Source organism: Triticum aestivum, chromosome 1D (genome assembly GCF_018294505.1).
Source record: "Triticum aestivum cultivar Chinese Spring chromosome 1D, IWGSC CS RefSeq v2.1, whole genome shotgun sequence".
Lineage (NCBI taxonomy): Eukaryota > Viridiplantae > Streptophyta > Magnoliopsida > Poales > Poaceae > Triticum > Triticum aestivum.
In genome coordinates, this window is record NC_057796.1 from 146,055,630 (window position 1) to 146,074,757 (window position 19,128).

Consider the following 19,128-nt stretch of genomic DNA (forward strand, 5'->3'; position numbering starts at 1 on the left):
AATAACATGTATATCAAATATACCTTTGTTCACTTTGCCATCCTTCTTATCCGCCAAGTATCTAGGGCAGTTCCACTTCCGGTGACCATTTCCTTTGCAGTAGAAGCACTCAGGCTTGGGTCTAGCTTTGGGCTTTTTCATGGGAGTGGCAACTTGCTTGTCATTCTTCTTGAAGTTCCCTTTCTTTCCCTTGCCCTTTTACTTGAAACTAGTGGTCTTGTCAACTATCAACATTTTATGCTTTTCTTGATTTCTACCTTCCTATCAATCACTATTTTATCTGGAAGATTAACTCCCACTTGATTCAAGCGATTGTAGTACTCAGATAATCTAAGCACATGCTCACTGGTTGAGCTATTCTCCTCCATCTTGTAGGCAAAGTACTTGTCAGAGTCCTCATACCTCTTGACTCGGGCATGAGTCTGAAATACCAATTTCAGCTCTTGGAACATCTTATATGCTCCGTGGCGTTCAAAACGTTTTTTGAAGTCCCGGTTCTAAGCCGTAAAGCATGGCGCACTAAACTATCAAGTAGTTATCATACCGAGCTTGCCAAACGTTCATAACGTCTATATCTGCTCCTGCAATAGGTCCGTCACCGCGCGGTGCATCAAGGACATAATTCTTCTGTGCAGCAATGGGGATAATCCTCATATCACGGACCTAGTCCGCATCATTGCTACTATCATCTTTCAACTTAGTTTTCTCTAGGAACATATCATAAATAAACGGGGAAACTATATGCGAGCAATTGATCTACAACATAGATATGCAAATACTATCAGGACTAAGTTCATGATAAATTTAAGTTCAATTAATCATATTACTTAAGAACTCCCACTTAGATAGACATCCCTCTGGTCATCTAAATGATCACGTGATCCATATCAACTAAACCATGTCCGATCATCACGTGAGATGGAGTAGCTTTCAATGGTGAACATCACTATGTTGATCATATCTACTATATGATTCACGTTCGACCTTTAGGTCTCAGTGTTCCGAGGCCACATCTGCATATGCTAGGCTCGTCAAGTTTAACCCGAGTATTCTGCATGTGCAAAACTGGCTTGCACCCATTTTATGTGAACGTAGAGCTTATCACACCCGATCATCACGTGGTGTCTCAACGCGAAGAACTGTCGCAACGGTGCATACTCAAGGAGAACACTTATACCTTGAAATTTTTGTAAGGGATCATCTCATAATTCTACCGTCGTAGTAAGCAAAATAAGGTGCATAAAAGATAAACATCACATGCAATCAAAATATGTGAGATGATATGGTCATTATCATCTTGTGCCTTTGATCCCCATCTCCAAAGTACCGTCATGATCTCCATCGTCACCGGCATGACACCATGATCTCCATCATCTTGATCTTTATCAACGTGTCATCACATGGTCGTCTCGCCAACTATTGCTTTTGCAACTATTGCTATCGCATAGCGATAAAGTAAAGCAATTATATGGCGCTTGCATCTTATACAATAAAGAGACAACCATAAGGCTCCTGCCAGTTGCCGATAACTTTAACAAAACATGATCATCTCATACAAGAATTTATATCTCATCACGTCTTGACCATATCACATCACAACATGCCCTGCAAGCAAGTTTTACGTGGCTGCTACGGGCTTAGCAAGAACCGTTCTTACGTACGCATCAAAACCACAACGATTTTTCATCAAGTTTGCTGTTTTAACCTTCAACAAGGACCGGGCATAGTCACACTCGATTCAACTAAACTTGGAGAAATAGACACCCACTAGCCACCTGTGTGCGAAGCATGGCGGTAGAACCAGTCTCATGAACACGGACATGTAATGTCGGTCTAGGCCGCTTCATCCAACAATACCGCCGAATCAAAGTATAACATGCTGGTAAGCAGTATGACTACTATCACCCACAACTCTTTGTGTTCTACTCGTGTAAATAACATCTACCATAGACCTGGCTCGGATGCCACTGTTGGGGAACGTAGTATTTCAAAAATTTCCTGCGATCACGCAAGATCTATCTAGGAGAAGCATAGCAACGAGCGGAAGCGTTTAGTAACACGGTTGATGTAGTCAAACATCTTCGTGATCCAACCAATCCAAGTACCAAACGCATGGTACCCCCGCGATCTGCACACGTTCAGCTCGTTGACGTCCCTCGAACTCTTGATCCAGTTGAGGCCGAGGAAGAGTTTCGTTAGTATGACGGCGTGATGACGGTGATGATGAAGTTACCGACGCAGAGCTTCGCCTAAGCACTACGACGATATGTGATCGATTGTAAATACAGTGGGGTTTTACGCCCAAACTACGAGTGTCGTGTTCTCCTCAGGGACTAGGCGACGACGACGATGCTCAGTTAAATCTAGCTAACACAATTTTAAGAGAGGATTGCAAGAAACTAATAACATAAACTATCTAAGACAGTTCCGGAAAACCGTCGACAAGGAAAAAGAAATCAAGTAAAGGTACATTCAGATTATACTGTCTTTTTGGTATTTTTAATAGGCTTGAGGAATTAAAACACTAGCACAGACAAACATCAATGACGAAAGGGAATCAACAAGACATGAACACATGTAACCATCAAACATATAACTGTATGGTAACCGACAGACTACAAATACACAACAAGAACACTTCAACTAGTGAGAACGCACAATAGGTGATACAATATTTATAAGCATGAAACTGAATCATTCACAGACTGCAAGCATTTATAAAATCTGAACATTACACAATTCTGAACAGTACACTTCTTAAGTTTATAGGAATTTCAGAGAGAGAGAGAGAGAGACAGCAGGTTCAGTTGGAGACGAGCAGCAGCAGTAAGCTTCAGCAGTAGAGAAAGGAGAAGTTCAGAGCAGCAAAGGTAAGGGAAGAAGCAAAGCGAGGGCAGCAACAGAGAAGGGTTGAGCAGCAGCAAAGGAAGAGAGAAAGGAGCAGCAGCTCGGGCGCAAGAAGAGCAGCAGCAGGACGTGGGAATAAGGACTCGCGTGGAGGTTCAGACGCCCGCGTCCTCGTGCCTGATGGGACGCGCGAGTGGTGATGGTGGCGCTGGTGATGGTGGATGATGGCGCGAGGTGGTGATGCGGCGCTGGTGGATGGAGATGGGTGATGTGGTGTTGGAGGTGGGTGTGCTCGTGGATGGATGGGTGGCGGAGGCGCACCACCACGCCGGCCTGGCCGTGGCGGCGGCCGGTGGTGGAGAAGAAGGGGAGAGGGAGAGAGATGAGATGTGCCAGGCCCGAAGGGAATTGAGGCTGCGCTAGGGATTTTGATCCCCTCCTCTGTTCTTCCACTTTACAATTTGGCCCTGCTATTTCTCTTCTTTCTTCCCAAGTTGGTCCTGCCATCTATAGCTTGGCCCCTTGATTACTTCAATTCTTCTCGCTCAAGTCCCTTTCTTCACTTCTTTCCTGCCCTTCTCTCTTTTTAACAGCCAATTTGTCCGAATCTTAAAGTTTATAGTGCCTTTGCGCACTTTTCTGCAAAATAATCAAATGACGAGTAAATGATCTTTTATATGATTTTCATTCAAATATATCATAGTTCATAACAAGAATGGATCGTTGGATCACAATAAATGGTGTGTTTGTGTGCCAAAATATGAATAGGAAATGCACTTATCAAGTTCCCCCACACTTAAATCTTTGCTTGTCCTCAAGTAAAGGCATTTGACAAGAGCAAGGTAGTGAACAGCGAACTGACTAGAGAATGTCCCAGTGAAGTAGATCTCCAAACAATGCATGCTTTGAACTTTGCTAGTGAAAATCAATGGTTAAGAGTGCTACAAGGCAATAGGATACTAGTAGACTCAATTATTTTAAGCTTTTACAATGATAAAATTGGATCAACAAGTTCAAATGCTGATTGTGCCAAAGGGTTCCAAAAGAGAGCATGATCCCAAAAAAACTCATTACCCGGAACATAACATTATGGTTGAAGCACTTATTGAATTTGAAGGAAGTAATGATAATATTTTATCGGTCTCACCAAAGGAACATACCACCGATCCCGAGAACATGGTATACACCTGGATCAACCAATTATTAGCTTTTTTTGTTTGTCTCCCCAAAGGAACATACCACCGATCCAGAGAACATGGTATACACCTGGTTTGACAATTACAATTTTTATTATTAATTACTGCCCAAGCTAACCCGATTTCACATGCCACCGATCCAGGGAACATGACATGCTACTGTAGGTAGTCAGACTTATTTATTCATTATTACTTATCTTAAATGAACAACGCATAAGCACAAAAACAGGAATCATCACTTCTCCATGTCTGGTTCACATGCTACCGATCCAGGGAACATAGCATACAAGTACATAGTGGTAAAGTGATTGCTCTCAATGGGAACACAATAGGCACAAACTCAGCATTTAACACTTAATGATCTGAGTGTATCATGGTAAAAGCAGAAAATGATTAAGTTTACTAGTGCACTAGGGATTTGAGCACTCAAAACTAATAGCTTTCACTATTTTCAGCAAAGCAAACAGGGTGTAGATCACTAGTTTACAAGGCATTCAACAATCAGTTCGCATATTCTCATCAAGCACCATATGTCAAAGGTGAAATTCAGTGGGACAACATTTAAGAAATGGCACAAGCAACCCAAATAGCAATTTAATCCAGCAAGCATCAATGGATGATGATTTCAAAATGGGGCATGAAACATCTCACCGGGCTTTGATGATGTAGCACTCGCTCGATCACCTCACCAACTGCAGCTCTTCTCCTTTGCTTCCTCATGGATGCTCCAGCTTCACTCTTCTTTGTGTTTGCACCCTTGCTTCTGCTCATCTCCGTGCTCAGGATCCACCTGGGTCCCAAGGAATGTCGCCTCGAACCTGGTCAGCATGAAGTGAATGGTGCAGAAGCAACAACCTGAAAAAACACTCCACAAAAGAGACAATGCAAGCGGTAGGGATAATACCCTCCAAGTCATCAATCGAGTAACCAATTACATAAGCATAGCTATAAAGCACATGTTTAGGATGGTAGAAATCAGCAAGGTCAACACTAACATGAGGATGATATTTATCATTAAGCTCAAGACTAGCATGGGAATGATATGTTTCATAAAGCATAGGTCTAGCACGAGGAAAGTAATTGTGATCATCACTAATGTGAGTAATGCCACTAACAGGGTATATATGGTCATATCCAAGCAAATACTTTTTCAAATCTACTTTAACAGATGGCATCATGCAATGCAAGGTAGTAGCAAACAATTCATATGGGGACATGCCATTGAGAGGATTAGATAAACCTGCAATGTCACACTCTTGTATGATGATAGGAAATTGAATTTCTGGTTCTTCATCTTCAACTACAACAGCTTCTTCTACTTCTTCGGGAGTGGTAGACATTGAATCTTCAACTTGTTCATTTGGGTATTCGAGCTCTGGATCATCTTGTGCCTTGGCTTCGAGAATTTCTTCTTGGATCTGAAGTATCTCTTCCTCTAGACTCTCGCTATCTTGCTCAACTGAATGTGAAGGTGTTGGGACCTCACATGTATCAAGGGGTATCCCAGAAATACTCAGCTCTAGCTGTGAAGAAATAGTGCTACCAGCATTGATGTTCTTCTCAATATTCCTTACTTCTTCCACAAGCTCTTTTCCAGTCTTGATCTTCTTCATTTCCTCTAGTATAACCTTCCTAATAGGATCATCCTCGGCACTCCAAGTGAACTCGAGACTTAAAAGTGTGAGCTTGTCTATGTCATCGAACTCATCTTGTGTGGGCACTTGCACATGAGATTGCACAACAGGTGCTGGAGTTGTTGGTTGACCAAATGGAGGACCATTTAACTCCATCCGCAACATCTCCTTGTGTTGAGGTATATGAGTAGGAGGTGAATAGCATTGTTGTGGTGCATAGTTGTTGCTCTCCTCTTCATTCCTAAATCCTTGCATTGGATAACTAGAGGCAAATGATGAGATCTCAGGGTTGTTGCTCCTATATGACATATTCGGGTTTTCGGGCCACCCATGTGAGTAATTGTTTTGGTATGAGCTATGCTCTTGAGCGAAGCTCATGCCAAATCAATCTGTAGGGTAAGAGTAACCACGCTGACATTCAGCGGGCGAATGGCCCTGAAATCCACAAATATGGCAGGTAGGAGCAACATAAGGATGGCCTCTAGAATAAGGATCATAAGAGCTAGGCCTATCCTCAAAAACTACTTCTCGCCGCCGAGCTAAATCATCTAATCGATGGGAAATCTTACTTATCAGTTCTTGAATACTTTCTGTGTTGTTTGTAGTGTTGCTCGCATAAGCATGATGATCTGAGTAGAATGCCATTTCCAAGAAGACAATTCAACCTACAAAATGAACAAGAAAAGAAAGAGAATATAACTAGAACAATGGTTAGGGGTAAGAGATATATCACAAATATATGGCACTAAATAGAAACAGAAGCAAAACCTAGTCTATAGCCTAACACGGTCGCACGACGCTAGTCCCCGGCAACGGCGCCAAAATGATCAATTGTAGGTGCGGTGGGATATTTCGCCTAAATCGTGAGTGTCGTGTTCTCCACAGGGACTAGGCGACGGCGACGATGCTCAGCTAAATCTAGGTAACACAATTTTAAGAGAGGATTGCAAGAAACTAATAACATAAACTATCTAAGACAGTTCCGGAAAACCGTCGACAAGGAAAAAGAAATCAAGCAAAGGTACATTCAGATTATACTATCTTTTTGGTATTTTTATTAGGCTTGAGGAATTAAAACACTAACACAGACAAACATCAATGACGAAAGGGAATCAACAAGACATGAACACATATAACCATCAAACATATAACAGTATGGTAACCGACAGACTACAAATACACAACAAGAACACTTCAACTAGTGAGAACGCACAATAGGTGATACAATATTTATAAGCATGAAACTGAATCATTCACAGATTGCAAGCATTTATAAAATCTGAACATTACACAATTCTGAACAGTACACTTCTTAAGTTTATAGGAATTTCAGAGAGAGAGAGAGACAGCAGGTTCAGTTGGAGACGAGCAGCAGCAGTAAGCTTCAGCAGTAGAGAAAGGAGAAGTTCAGAGCAGCAACAAGGTAAGGGAAGAAGCAAAGCGAGGGCAGCAACAGAGAAGGGTTGAGCAGCAGCAAAGGAAGAGAGAAAGGAGCAGCAACTCGGGTGCAAGAAGAGCAGCAGCAGGACGTGGGAAGAAGAAGGACTCATGGGGAGGTTCAGACGCCCGCGCCCTCGTGTCTGATGGGACGCGCGAGTGGTGATGGTGGCGCTGGTGATGGTGGATGATGGCGCGAGGTGGTGATGCGGCGCTGGTGGATGGAGATGGGTGATGTGGTGTTGGAGGTGGGTGTGCTCGTGGATGGATGGGTGGCGGAGGCGCACTACCACGCCGGCCTGGCCGTGGCGGCGGCCGGTGGTGGAGAAGAAGGGGAGAGAGAGAGAGATGAGATGTGCCAGGCCCAAAGGGAATTGAGGCTGCGCTAGGGATTTTGATCCCCCTCCTCTGTTCTTCCACTTTACGATTTGGCCCTGCTATTTCTCTTCTTTCTTCCCAAGTTGGTCCTGCCATCTATAGCTTGGCCCCTTGATAGCTTCAATTCTTCTCGCTCAAGTCCCTTTCTTCACTTCTTTCCTGCCCTTCCCTCTTCTCAATAGTCAATTTGTCTGAATCTTAAAGTTTATAGTGCCTTTGCGCACTTTTCTGCAAAATAATCAAATGACGAGTAAATGATCTTTTATATGATTTTCATTCAAATATTTCATAGTTCATAACAAGAATGGATCGTCGGATCACAATAAATGGTGTGTTTGTGTGCCAAAATATGAATAGGAAATGCACTTATCAATATTACCGAGGTGTGTTTCTGTGGAGGGGGGCACCGCACACGGCTAAAAGGATCAACTTGTGTGTCTATGGGGTGCCCCCCTGCCCATGTATTTAAAGGAGGGAGGAGGAGGAGGCCGGCCTAGGAGGGGCGCGCCTATAGGGGCAGTCCAACAAGGATTGCCAATCCTAGTTGGAGCCCCTTCCTTTTTCCAAGAGGGGAGAGAGGGAAGGAGTAGGAGAGGGAGAAGGAAAGAGAGGGGGCGCCGCCCCCTCCCTAGTCCAATTCGAACTTGCCATGGGGGGCGCCGCCACCCCTTGAGGCCCTTCTCTCCTTTCCCATATGGCCCATTAAGGCCCACCACCTCCCCCGGCGAATTCATGTAACTCTCCGGTACTCCAAAAATACCCGAATCACTCAGAACCTTTCCAATGTCCGAATATAGCCTTCCAATATATCGATCTTTATGTCTCGACCATTTCGAGACTCCTCATCATGTCCGTGATCTCATCCGGGACTCCGAAAAAACTTCGGTCATCAAATCACATAACTCATAATACAAATCGTCATCAAACGTTAAGCGTGCGGACCCTACGGGTTCGAGAACTATGTAGACATGACCGAGACACGTCTCCGGTCAATAACCAATAGCGGAACCTGGATGCTCATATTGGCTCCTACATATTCTACAAAGATCTTTATTGATCAAACCGCATAACAACATACGTTGTTCCCTTTGTCATCGGTATGTTACTTCCCCGAGATTCGATCGTGGGTATCACCATACCTAGTTCAATCTCGTTACCGGCAAGTCTCTTTACTCATTCCGTAATGCATCATCCCGCAACTAACTCATTAGTCACATTGCTTGCAAGGCTTATAGTGATGTGCATTACCGAGAGGGCCCAGAGATACCTCTCCGACAATCAGAGTGACAAATCTGATCTATGCCAACCCAACAAACACCTTCTGAGACACCTGTAGAGTATCTTTATAATCACCCAGTTACGTTGTGATGTTTGATAGCACACAAGGTGTTCCTCCGGTATTCGGGAGTTACATAATCTCATAGTCATAGGAACATGTATAAGTTATGAAGAAAGCAATAGCAATAAACAAAACGATCATAGTGCTAAGCTAACGGATGGTGCTACCTCTTGAGCATGCGTTGGTTTTCCCTTGAAGAGGAATGGGTGATGCAGCAAAGTAGCGTAAGTATTTTCCTCAGTTTTTGAGAACCAAGGTATCAATCCAGTAGGAGGTTACACGCAAGTCGCCTCGTACCTACACAAACAAATAAGAACCTTGCAACCAACGCGATAAAGGGGTTGCCAGTCCCTTCACGGCCACTTGCAAAAGTGAGATCTGATAGAGATAATAAGATAAATATTTTTGGTATTTTTATGATATAGATTAGAAAATAAAGATTGCAAAATAAAAGACGGAAGAAATAGTAAATTGATAGGAAAATAATATGATGGAAGATAGACCCGGGGGCCATAGGTTTCACTAGTGCCTTCTCTCAAGATAGCATAATTTACGGTGGGTGAACGAATTACTGTTGAGCAATTGATAGAAAAGCGCATAGTTATGAGAATATCTAGGCATGATCATGTATATAGGCATCACGTCCGCGACAAGTAGACCGAAACGATTCTGCAACTACTACTATTACTCCACACATCGACCGCTATCCAGCATGCATCTAGAGTATTAAGTTCATAAGAACAGAGTAACGCATTAGGCAAGATGACATGATGTAGAGGGATAAACTCAAGCAATATGATATAAATCCCATCTTTTTATCTTCGATGGCAACAATACAATACGTGCCTTGCTGCCCCTGCTGTCATAGGGAAAGGACACCGCAAGATTGAACCCAAAGCTAAGCACTTCTCCCATTGCAAGAAAGATCAATCTAGTAGGCCAAACTAAACAGATAATTCGAAGAGACTTGCAAAGATATTTAAATCATGCATAAAAGAATTCAGAGAAGAATCAAATATTGTTCATAGATAATCTTGATCATAAACCCACAATTCATTGGATCTCGACAAACACACCGCAAAAAGAATTACATCGAATAGATCTCCAAGAAGATCGAGGAGAACTTTGTATTGAGATCCAAAGAGAGAGAAGAAGCCATCTAGCTAATAACTATGGACCTGTCGGGGATATACCCCGCGGTATGACCCGGACGGAAGTATGACCTGGCCGGACTTGGCGCTTCACCGTGACCCGCCGGAGGACTGGAGACTCACGGGTCTGGCGGCTCACTGTCAGACGACTCACGAGCCTGACGACTCACGGATGACCCCGACGGCGGGTCAGATAGAAGACTAGGCCCAAGGCCCAGAAGGCCGGCTCACGTTTATGATGGGCCGGCTTAAGAAGAAAGGGATGACGAATATTTCCTCTACGAGGAAGCAAGACCCGGACTTGTAATTAACTTGTAAGAGGAGATAACTAGTCCTAGTCCTACTAGGAGTCCACATGTAACCTGCCCCTCTAACTTATATAAGGAGGGGCAGGGCACCCCAAAGAGGGACGGGCAACAAGAAACAATCTCTAGGGCTAGACACAAAGAGCCGGCTACCCGGCGACTCTCTCATAAGCATAATGAGACCTAGCCACAAACAGCATGTAGGGTTGTTACCGGATGATGTTTCCCGGGGCCCGAAGCTGTCTAAATCCTCGTCTTATGTTGCGTCTCTCGATTCCGCTCAACCCCTCTCAAGCTATCACATAGATGCGTTGGCCTCGCGACTAAGTCCTGACACCTAGGACATCTGACGTGTTAATTCCACGACAGTTGGCGCCCACCGTGGGGCTGGCGCATGGTGGTGTTGAGTTCTTGAAGGGATCACTTCAAGGGATCGATAAGCTCGCGATTAGCCGGATGAGGAAAGAGCCGATGCAAAGGATTTACATCGTCTACACGACGAGCGGTCAGAATAACAGAGACTAGATTGAGATAAAAGATAATTAGGGTTTGACGTTCTGTGCACCGCCGGCAAACACGACGCGATCCGTTGGAACCAATAGAAAATTCATCCGCGTACGACTGTGCAATGGAGGGCACGCGATCAGCTTTTTTAAACGATTGTTGTTTGCAGTATCTGACCATCCATCAAAGCCAAGATCCATCAATCGAGGGTATCAAGTGGTCTACTAGATCCAAAAAAAAGGGCCACGACCCGGAATTGGATACGACCATGACTCAAGAATGGATATGTCCACTTCCACGGATTCGTTCGTTTGTCGCCCCGTGCTACGAATCGGCCTCCCAAGCCGCCTCGTCTCGGCATCGCCGGCCGTCTCCGCCTCCGAGTCGCCACCTGACGCCATCTCCGAGTCACCCCGAGCACCTTGTTCTTCATCGAGCTGCTGCCGTGGTCCGCGTCCACGCCCACCGCTGTGCACCCCCGCCTCGGCGCTCGACCTGCCGGCTCACTGCCGCAAGCCGCCGCTACTTCAGTCGCCGGTCTCGTCTCCGAGTGGCCCCGGCCTCGCGGCCCCGAGCCATCTCACTCGCCTCAGCTGGCCGGCCGCCTGACCCGCCTCCGTTGTCCGCGCCTGGAGCCGCCTTTGCCACCCCGTCAGCAGCCGCCGCCGTGAGCCGCCCCGCGCCTCCGGGTCTTCCCGAATCCGAGCCGCTGCGGAGACCCCCTGGTTCCACCTCAAGGCCTCGAGGCCTCCTCATTGAGCCGGCTACTCGACCCGCTAAGTCGCCGCGGCCGCCTCGTCTCCTTGGCCACACCTCTGCCGGCCCGGTGACTCGCGACCGGGGCTCTGTTCTGAGCCGCCACTCCGCCTCTTCCACGAGCGAGCCGCCTCCTGCTCCGTTGACTCACTTCCGTGGAAGGCTTGCTCTCCTTGCTTGACCGTTGTTGTTGCGCGCCGTTGAGCCGCCTAAAATTACCGCCATGGCTGCACGAAGACACGGTCCCTGCTGAGTCCACAATCGCTGCCGTGGCCATTGTCGCGAGCCGCCCTATCGGCCGATTCCAAACTGCAAGCCGGCATCTGCTTCAAACCACCCTACTCTGTTTCAGCCGGGAGTCACATTGACCCGCCACCTCGCCGTGGTTTGCCACCGTTGCTGCTGCTGCTGGTGGTGGTGTCTCGAGCCGGCTCTGAAACGCCTTTGACCCGCCTACCTCCGCCGTCTCAACGCACTGCCGATGCAGCTTTTGAGCCGTTGTACTGCCTCTGACGTCGTGCCATGTCGCCCGCTGCCGAGTTCTTGAGCCGCCGTGCCTATGGCCTCTGAGCCGCTGGGTTCGCCCCGCGCGGAGGTGCAGGCATGGAAAAGTTGTGATAGTTTTCTTGATGGACGCTCGCGCTGTGGGCTACTTCTCTGGTGCATTAGCATGTGAACAAGGGATAGGCCAAGGGATACAGGATACTGGGTCAATTTTTCATTGCTGTGCCCGGATAAGCGACTCCGATGATCAGTCTGATACACTACGAGAAAACCATTATTCAGCAGTAGGGGTAGCAATGTTATCCACATGCATCAATTACTAATGAACACTTGCTATGCGTCAAGCACATCGACTTGGATCTCAAGGCATTCAAAGCCAATTGTTATTCAGAAAAGGGGGACAGAGGAAGACCCATGTGGGTGCTGGTGCTACAGTAGACGTGCATAGGTTTGGCTATTTTTTGATCCGAGCACGACCAACATTATATACACCAGCATCCGTGATCGTCCGATAAAAAAAATGCCAGGTGATATCCATCTAAGTTTATTTTATTAAACATATTGTTTTCATCAAAAAACAATTACTTTGGTTTGTATATTTTTATGTGCAGCAAAGGTGGTGCCATGTTGTGCCTATGAAGTGTACGTCAGCACCATAACGTGCCGGCGTCCGTGCCCGCTTACTGATGGAACAGGTGTGCGCAAGTCGCCGCCCGTGCAGCTTAATTTACATCAACCCGCCGGAGCCGTGTTGAGCCGCCCTTGCCGCTTTGAGCCGCCGGGGTTATATTAAGTTGCCGGTCTGCCTGAGCCGACGGAACTATGTTGAGTCGCTGGTCTACCTGAGCACCTCTGTCGCGATAAACGGATCATCCGTCGTCCAAACAAATCAGGTGATATCCATCCAAGTTTGTTTTATTAGCACATGTTGTTTTGTCAAAGAACAAGCTTATCTCTGCCTTGGTCTGCAATATTATTTATGCAGGGCAATTATTTATGACAAAAAGTGATATTATACTGCGGAGATGGAGGCACGCCAACATCTTTTGGCACAGGTGGTCTTCGTTATTTAACGGACCCTCGCACTGGCTTACAACGCCGTGGCCGTCTCTCGCGACCGCGTCGGCTTACCACGCCGTGGCCGTCTCTCGCGACCACACCGGCTTACAACAAGGAGGACAACTTGCCCGTCCGCACCGGCTTACAACACCGCGGCCGACTCATTTATCAGCTCCCGCGGCCGGCTCGGCCGTGATTGATTTCAGCTTCACCATGGTGATCGTCAACTCCGCGGTGATAATTGCTAACCTGACGCATCAGGTGAAATTCATCCAGTATATTTTATATTATATATTGCTTCCTTTAAAATAGCAATTACTCTGGCTTGCAAGTTCTCTAGTGCAGGACAAGTTATATCACTGAGACGTTGAATGACTCGTACCGGTTTATGTCACGGTCAAATGTGGAGAATCTCAAGACAACTCCTCGAGTCGTCTTAAGATTCGGGGGCTACAATGACATGACTCGGGAACTCCGGGTCATTGGAGGGAATGATAACCCGGTTCCGGAGGACACCGCCATATTGGTGAAAATTTAAAGGCCGTCGGAAAATTGTCGGTTCAAAATAAAGATTCCGGTTTAAAATCCGGTTCAAGAGACATCTCTCTCCCGCAAAGCTTTGAAGCTCTCAAATCCGGTTCAAACATCCGGCTCAAGGTAAATTTGTCTCTTACAAAACTTTTAAGCTCTCAAATCCGGTTCAAAGTTCCGGTTCAAAAATAATTAATTTCTCACAAGATTCGAGTTCTCAGAAAAATTAAAGGTTGCCAAAAAGAACTTGCTGCCATGATGCGCGGTTAAAACATAGGTATCCTGCCTTACGGCTTATCTTATTATGGTCACTTGGGGGTTTCCTGCTCATCGGGCATAGTTATCAGTACCCTCTTGATCGGTGCAATGCTTAAACTTATATGGTCATTTGGGGGCTTCCTGTTCAAACATAGGTCGTATTCGAACCAAAGAAAACATAGCTGTCGATACCCTTTTGATTGGCAAACTGCTGAACCTAGTTGGGGGCTTCTTGATCGTATCCGAATCATAGCTCAACCCCTTTGGGAATCGACGTGGATCGTATTCGAATTAGCGTCGCTAAACAACTCTTAAGGTCATTTGGGGGCTTCCTGTTCAAACATAGGTCGTATTCGAACCAAAGAGAACATAGCTGCCGATACCCACTTTGATCGGCAACGCCAATGCCACTGGGGGCTATATGATCGTATTCGAATCTTAGCTTAACCCCATTGGAACGGTTTACTGATCGTATTCGAATCAGAAGCCTCAAAAAATTTATCTGTTTCTCATACAGTTTTTGTAATCATAAATATTTGAGTTGTCACAAATATCATGTGTGCCGGCTTTTACAGAATTGGGTTCTCACCCTCACTGTCCGGGTCACATAAACCGGCGGTATCATTCAAGGGATCATAGGGATCTTGTGATCTACTTGTGTGCAGGGTAAGACTACATTTGGGTGGTTACCCGCCCTGGCTTTTGACGTTAAGTCGCCAGGGCATATGTTATTTAAACTCTATGCAGGATTTACAGAGCTATGACTTACATAAATGATTCAATTCAAGCCCATCATCGAAAGATTGACATTGGTGTCTCAAAAGGGTTATCAATTCTTGATTTTCTCAAAGGCTATAAATAGCCGGGTTATAAAAATTCCGGCTTACAATGGAGGCGTAATAAATCGCCATCGGCCAAGAGCCGCCGGGTATTTAAACTCCGGATTTACTTATCAACAGATAAGGTATTTGAAATCTTTAAATAGCCAAACTTGGCTGGATTTTCATTATGATTTGAATGATTGAGGTTTTCCAACCGGGTTAGTCAAATCTTTAATAGAGAACATGGCTGGATTTTTATTATGGTTATCAGAAACTAATATTATGATTGAGGTTTTCAAAGTCGCTTCAGCGCAATTGCTATTATTTTATCAATGGATATGATTTATTCTACAATGGAAGGAATAGTCCCGAGTCGCTGCAGGCTTACAACCCGGCACTTGGGGGCTACATTATTCAAGTTGAGATTACATCAAATATGCAAGTCCCATGTCACTGCCAGCATGCACCATGGCACTTGGGGGCTAATGCAAAGTCATTTTTTGCTCACCTCATTGAAGACCCGACTCATCACATCGTAATGAGCCGGCCCTTGGGGGCTACACGTTACTGCTCAAATTTACATCATCATATTTACAAAGTCCCTGCTCATTATTACATAATGACCCGACACTTGGGGGCTAATGTATATTGCTCTCTGCTGAAGACAATTCTAGGATGACCCGGCTACACTACTATGACTATAGCCGACTCATGGGGGCTACACAACTGGATTTTATTTAAAGCCATGGTGATAAGTTCCGGATTATTCATGCTGATTAAACCGGCTCTTGGGGGCTACAGGTAATATGGATATAAGGGAGAAATATCTTCAAATTCTCAGTTTTGAGTAAATCAGATTGACCTGGTGTCTGCAAAAATCATAAACCGGCGTCGGCGACAATTATGACTTGGCATCATCTATTTATAACCCGGCGATTTTGGTACTCATAAACCGGCAAGTTTTATATCTTTAAGCCGGCTGAATATAAGTTGAATATTTGAAGACCAATATTTTTGTCAAGTCAGAGTATTGAAAGCCGACTCAAGTGGATTATCTTTTATAATATTTCTCAACAAGAGACCAATGTCAGCAAATTGACTCTGAAGCTGGCCTGTTGACCTGGATTTTCAAAGGAAGTATCTGGATTTTTTGCATTAGCAAAATTTGAACATATCTGCTAAAGAGATTTGCTATGAGATTATGGACACATATCAAGAAGGAAGATGACAAGGACTTAAGGATGGCCAAGTGCCGGCTTACAAAGAATATTTAACCCGGAACACAACCTGTCAAATTTGTTCTTGTGTTTATATTGCAGATTAGTTTAACATGGATAAATCCAAATTAAACTGGGGGCTAATGTCGGGGATATACCCCGTGGTATGACCCGGCCGGACTTGGCGCTTCACCGTGACCCGCCGGAGGACTGGAGACTCACGGGTCTAGCGGCTCACTGTCAGACGACTCACGAGCCTGACGACTCACGAATGACCCCGACGGCGGGTCAGATAGAAGACTAGGCCCAAGGCCCAGAAGGTCGGCTCACGTTTATGATGGGCCGGCTTAAGAAGAAAGGGATGACGAATATTTCCTCTACGAGGAAGCAAGACCCGGACTTGTAATTAACTTGTAAGAGGAGATAGACTAGTCCTAGTCCTACTAGGACTCCACATGTAACCCGCCCCTCTAACTTATATAAGGAGGGGCAGGGCACCCCAAAGAGGGACGAGCAACAAGAAACAGTCTCTAGGGCTAGACACAAAGAGCCGGCTACCCGGCGACTCTCTCATAAGCATAATGAGACCTAGCCACAAACAGCATGTAGGGTTGTTACCGGATGATGTTTCCCGCGGCCCAAAGCTGTCTAAATCCTCGTCTTATGTTGCGTCTCTCGATTCCGCTCAACCCCTCTCAAGCTACCACATAGATGTGTTGGCCTCGCGACTAAGTCCTGACACCTAGGACATCTGACGTGTTAATTCCACGACAAGACCCGAAGATCTGTGGTAAACTACTCACACATCATCGGAGAGGCTAGGGTGTTGATGTAGAAGCCCTCCGTGATTGATTCCCCCTCCGGCGGAGCGCCGGAAAAGGCCCCAAGATGGGATCTCATGGGTACAGAAGGTTGCGGCGGTGGAAATAGGGTTTTGTGGTGCTCCTGGATGTTTTCAGGGTACATGGGTATATATAGGAAGAAGAAGTAGGTCGGTGGAGCTGCGAGGGGCCCACGAGGGTGGGGGCGCGCCTACCCCCCCTGGGCGCGCCTTTCTGCCTCCTGGCCTCCTCGCTTCTTTCTTGACGTCCACTCCAAGTCTCCTGGATCACGTTTGTTCCAAAAATAACTCTCCTGAAGGTTTCATTCCGTTTGGACTCCATTTGATATTCCTTTCTGCGAAACACGGAAATAGGCAAAAAACAGCAATTTGCACTGGGCCTTTGGTTAGTAGGTTAGTCCCAAAAATAATATAAAAGTGTATAATAAAGCCCATTAAACATCCAACACAGATAATATAATAGCATGGAAAAATCAAAAATTATAGATACGTTGGAGACGTATCAAGCATCCCCAAGCTTAATTCCTGCTCGTCCTCGAGTAGGTAAATGATAAAAACAGAATTTTTGATGTGGAATGCTACCTAGCATAATTCTCAATGTAATTTTCTTTATTGTGGCATGAATGTTCAGATCCGAAAGATTCAAGACAAAAGTTTAATATTTATATAAAATAATAATACTTCAAGCATACTAGCAAAGCAATCATGTCTTCTCAAAATAACATGGCCAAAGAAAGTTGTCCCTACAAATCATATAGTCTGGCTATGCTCTATCTTCATCACACAAAGTATTTAATCAGGCACAACCCCGATGAAAAGCCAAGCAATTGTTTCATACTTTTGATGTTCTCAAACTTTTACAATCTTCATGCAATACATGAGCGTGAGCCATGGACATAGCACTATATGTGGAATAGAATGGTGGTTGTGGAGAAGACAAAAGAAGAAGAAGATAGTCTCACATCAACTAGGCGTATCAACGGGCTATGGAGATGCCCATCAATAGATATCAATGTGAGTAAGTAGGGATTGTCGTGCAACGGATGCACTAGAGCTATAGGTGTATGAAAGCTCAAGAAAAGAAACTAAGTGGGTGTGCATCCAACTCGCTTGCTCACGAAGACCTAGGGCATTTTGAGGAAGCCCATCATTGGAATATACAAGCCAAGTTCTATAATGTAAAATTCCCACTAGTATATGAAAGTGACAACATAGGAGACTCTCTATCATGAAGATCATGGTGCTACTTTGAAGCACAAGTGTGTTAAAAGGATAGTAACATTGTCCCTTCTCTCTTTTTCTCTCATTTTTTTATTTATTATTATTATTTTTATTTGGGCCTTCACTTTTTTTATGGCCTCTTTTTTTTCTTTGTTTTTCTTCTTCGTCCGGAGTCTCATCCCGACTTGTGGGGGAATCATAGTCTCCATCATCCTTTCCTCACTGGGACAATGCTCTAATAATGATGATCATCACACTTTTATTTACTTACAACTCAATACTAAAACAAAATATGACTCTATGTGAATGCCTCCAGTTGTGTACCGGGATGTGCAATGAATCAAGAGTGACATGTATGAAAGAATTATAAAGGTGTCTTTATCACAAATACAATCTCAACTACATGATCATGCAAAGCAATATGACAATGACGAAACGTGTCATAATAAACGGAACGGTGGTAAGTTGCATGGCAATTTATCTCGGAATGGCTGTGGAACATCCAAAACAGATAATATAATAGCATCGAACAATCAAAAATTATAGATACGTTGGAGACGTATCAGATGGGTCTTGTCCATCACATCATTCTCTAATGATGTGATCTCGTTCATCAAATGACAACACATGTCTATGGCTAGGAAACTTTACCATCTTTGATTAACGAGCTAGTCTAGTAGAGGCATACTAGGGACACTCTGTTTGTCTATGTATTCACACATGTACTAAGTTTCCGGTTAATACAATTCTAGGATGAATAATAAACATTTATCATGATATAAGGAAATATAAATAACAAATTTATTATTGCCTCTAGGGCATATTTCCTTGAGAAGGGGCATTGTTAGTATCCTTTACCACACTTGTGCTTCAAAGTAGCACCATGTTTTTCATATGGAGAGTCTCCTATGTTGTCACTTTCATATACTAGTGGGAATTTTTCTTTATGGGATTAGATGCACACCCACTTAGTTTTCATATTGAGCTTTCATACACTTATAGCTCTCAGTGAATTCGTTGCATGGCAATCCCTACTCCTCACGTTGATATTAATTGATGGGCATCTCCATAGCCCGTTGGTTAGCCGCGTCGGTGTGAGACTTTCATACTTTTTTGTCTTCTTTATATT

At 44.8% G+C, this 19,128-nt stretch overlaps 1 protein-coding gene across 1 annotated transcript; it reads right to left on the bottom strand.

Annotated features, from left to right (window-relative positions):
- Positions 1 to 2,556: 2,556 nt before the first annotated feature.
- LOC123180793 (uncharacterized) lies at positions 2,557 to 7,500 on the bottom strand. The gene is made up of 2 exons (XM_044592929.1): positions 6,247 to 7,500; positions 2,557 to 6,112 (listed from the first exon to the last, which is right to left on the bottom strand). The coding sequence occupies exon 2, from the start codon at positions 6,053 to 6,055 to the stop codon at positions 4,823 to 4,825; it is 1,233 nt and encodes a 410-aa protein (XP_044448864.1). The 5' UTR covers positions 6,056 to 6,112; positions 6,247 to 7,500; the 3' UTR covers positions 2,557 to 4,822.
- Positions 7,501 to 19,128: the final 11,628 nt, after the last annotated feature.

Bases quoted from the DNA above. Each gene is read 5' to 3' on its own strand.
- LOC123180793 (XM_044592929.1), bottom strand. From the start codon at position 6,055: ATGAGCTTCGCTCAAGAGCATAGCTCATACCAAAACAATTACTCACAT.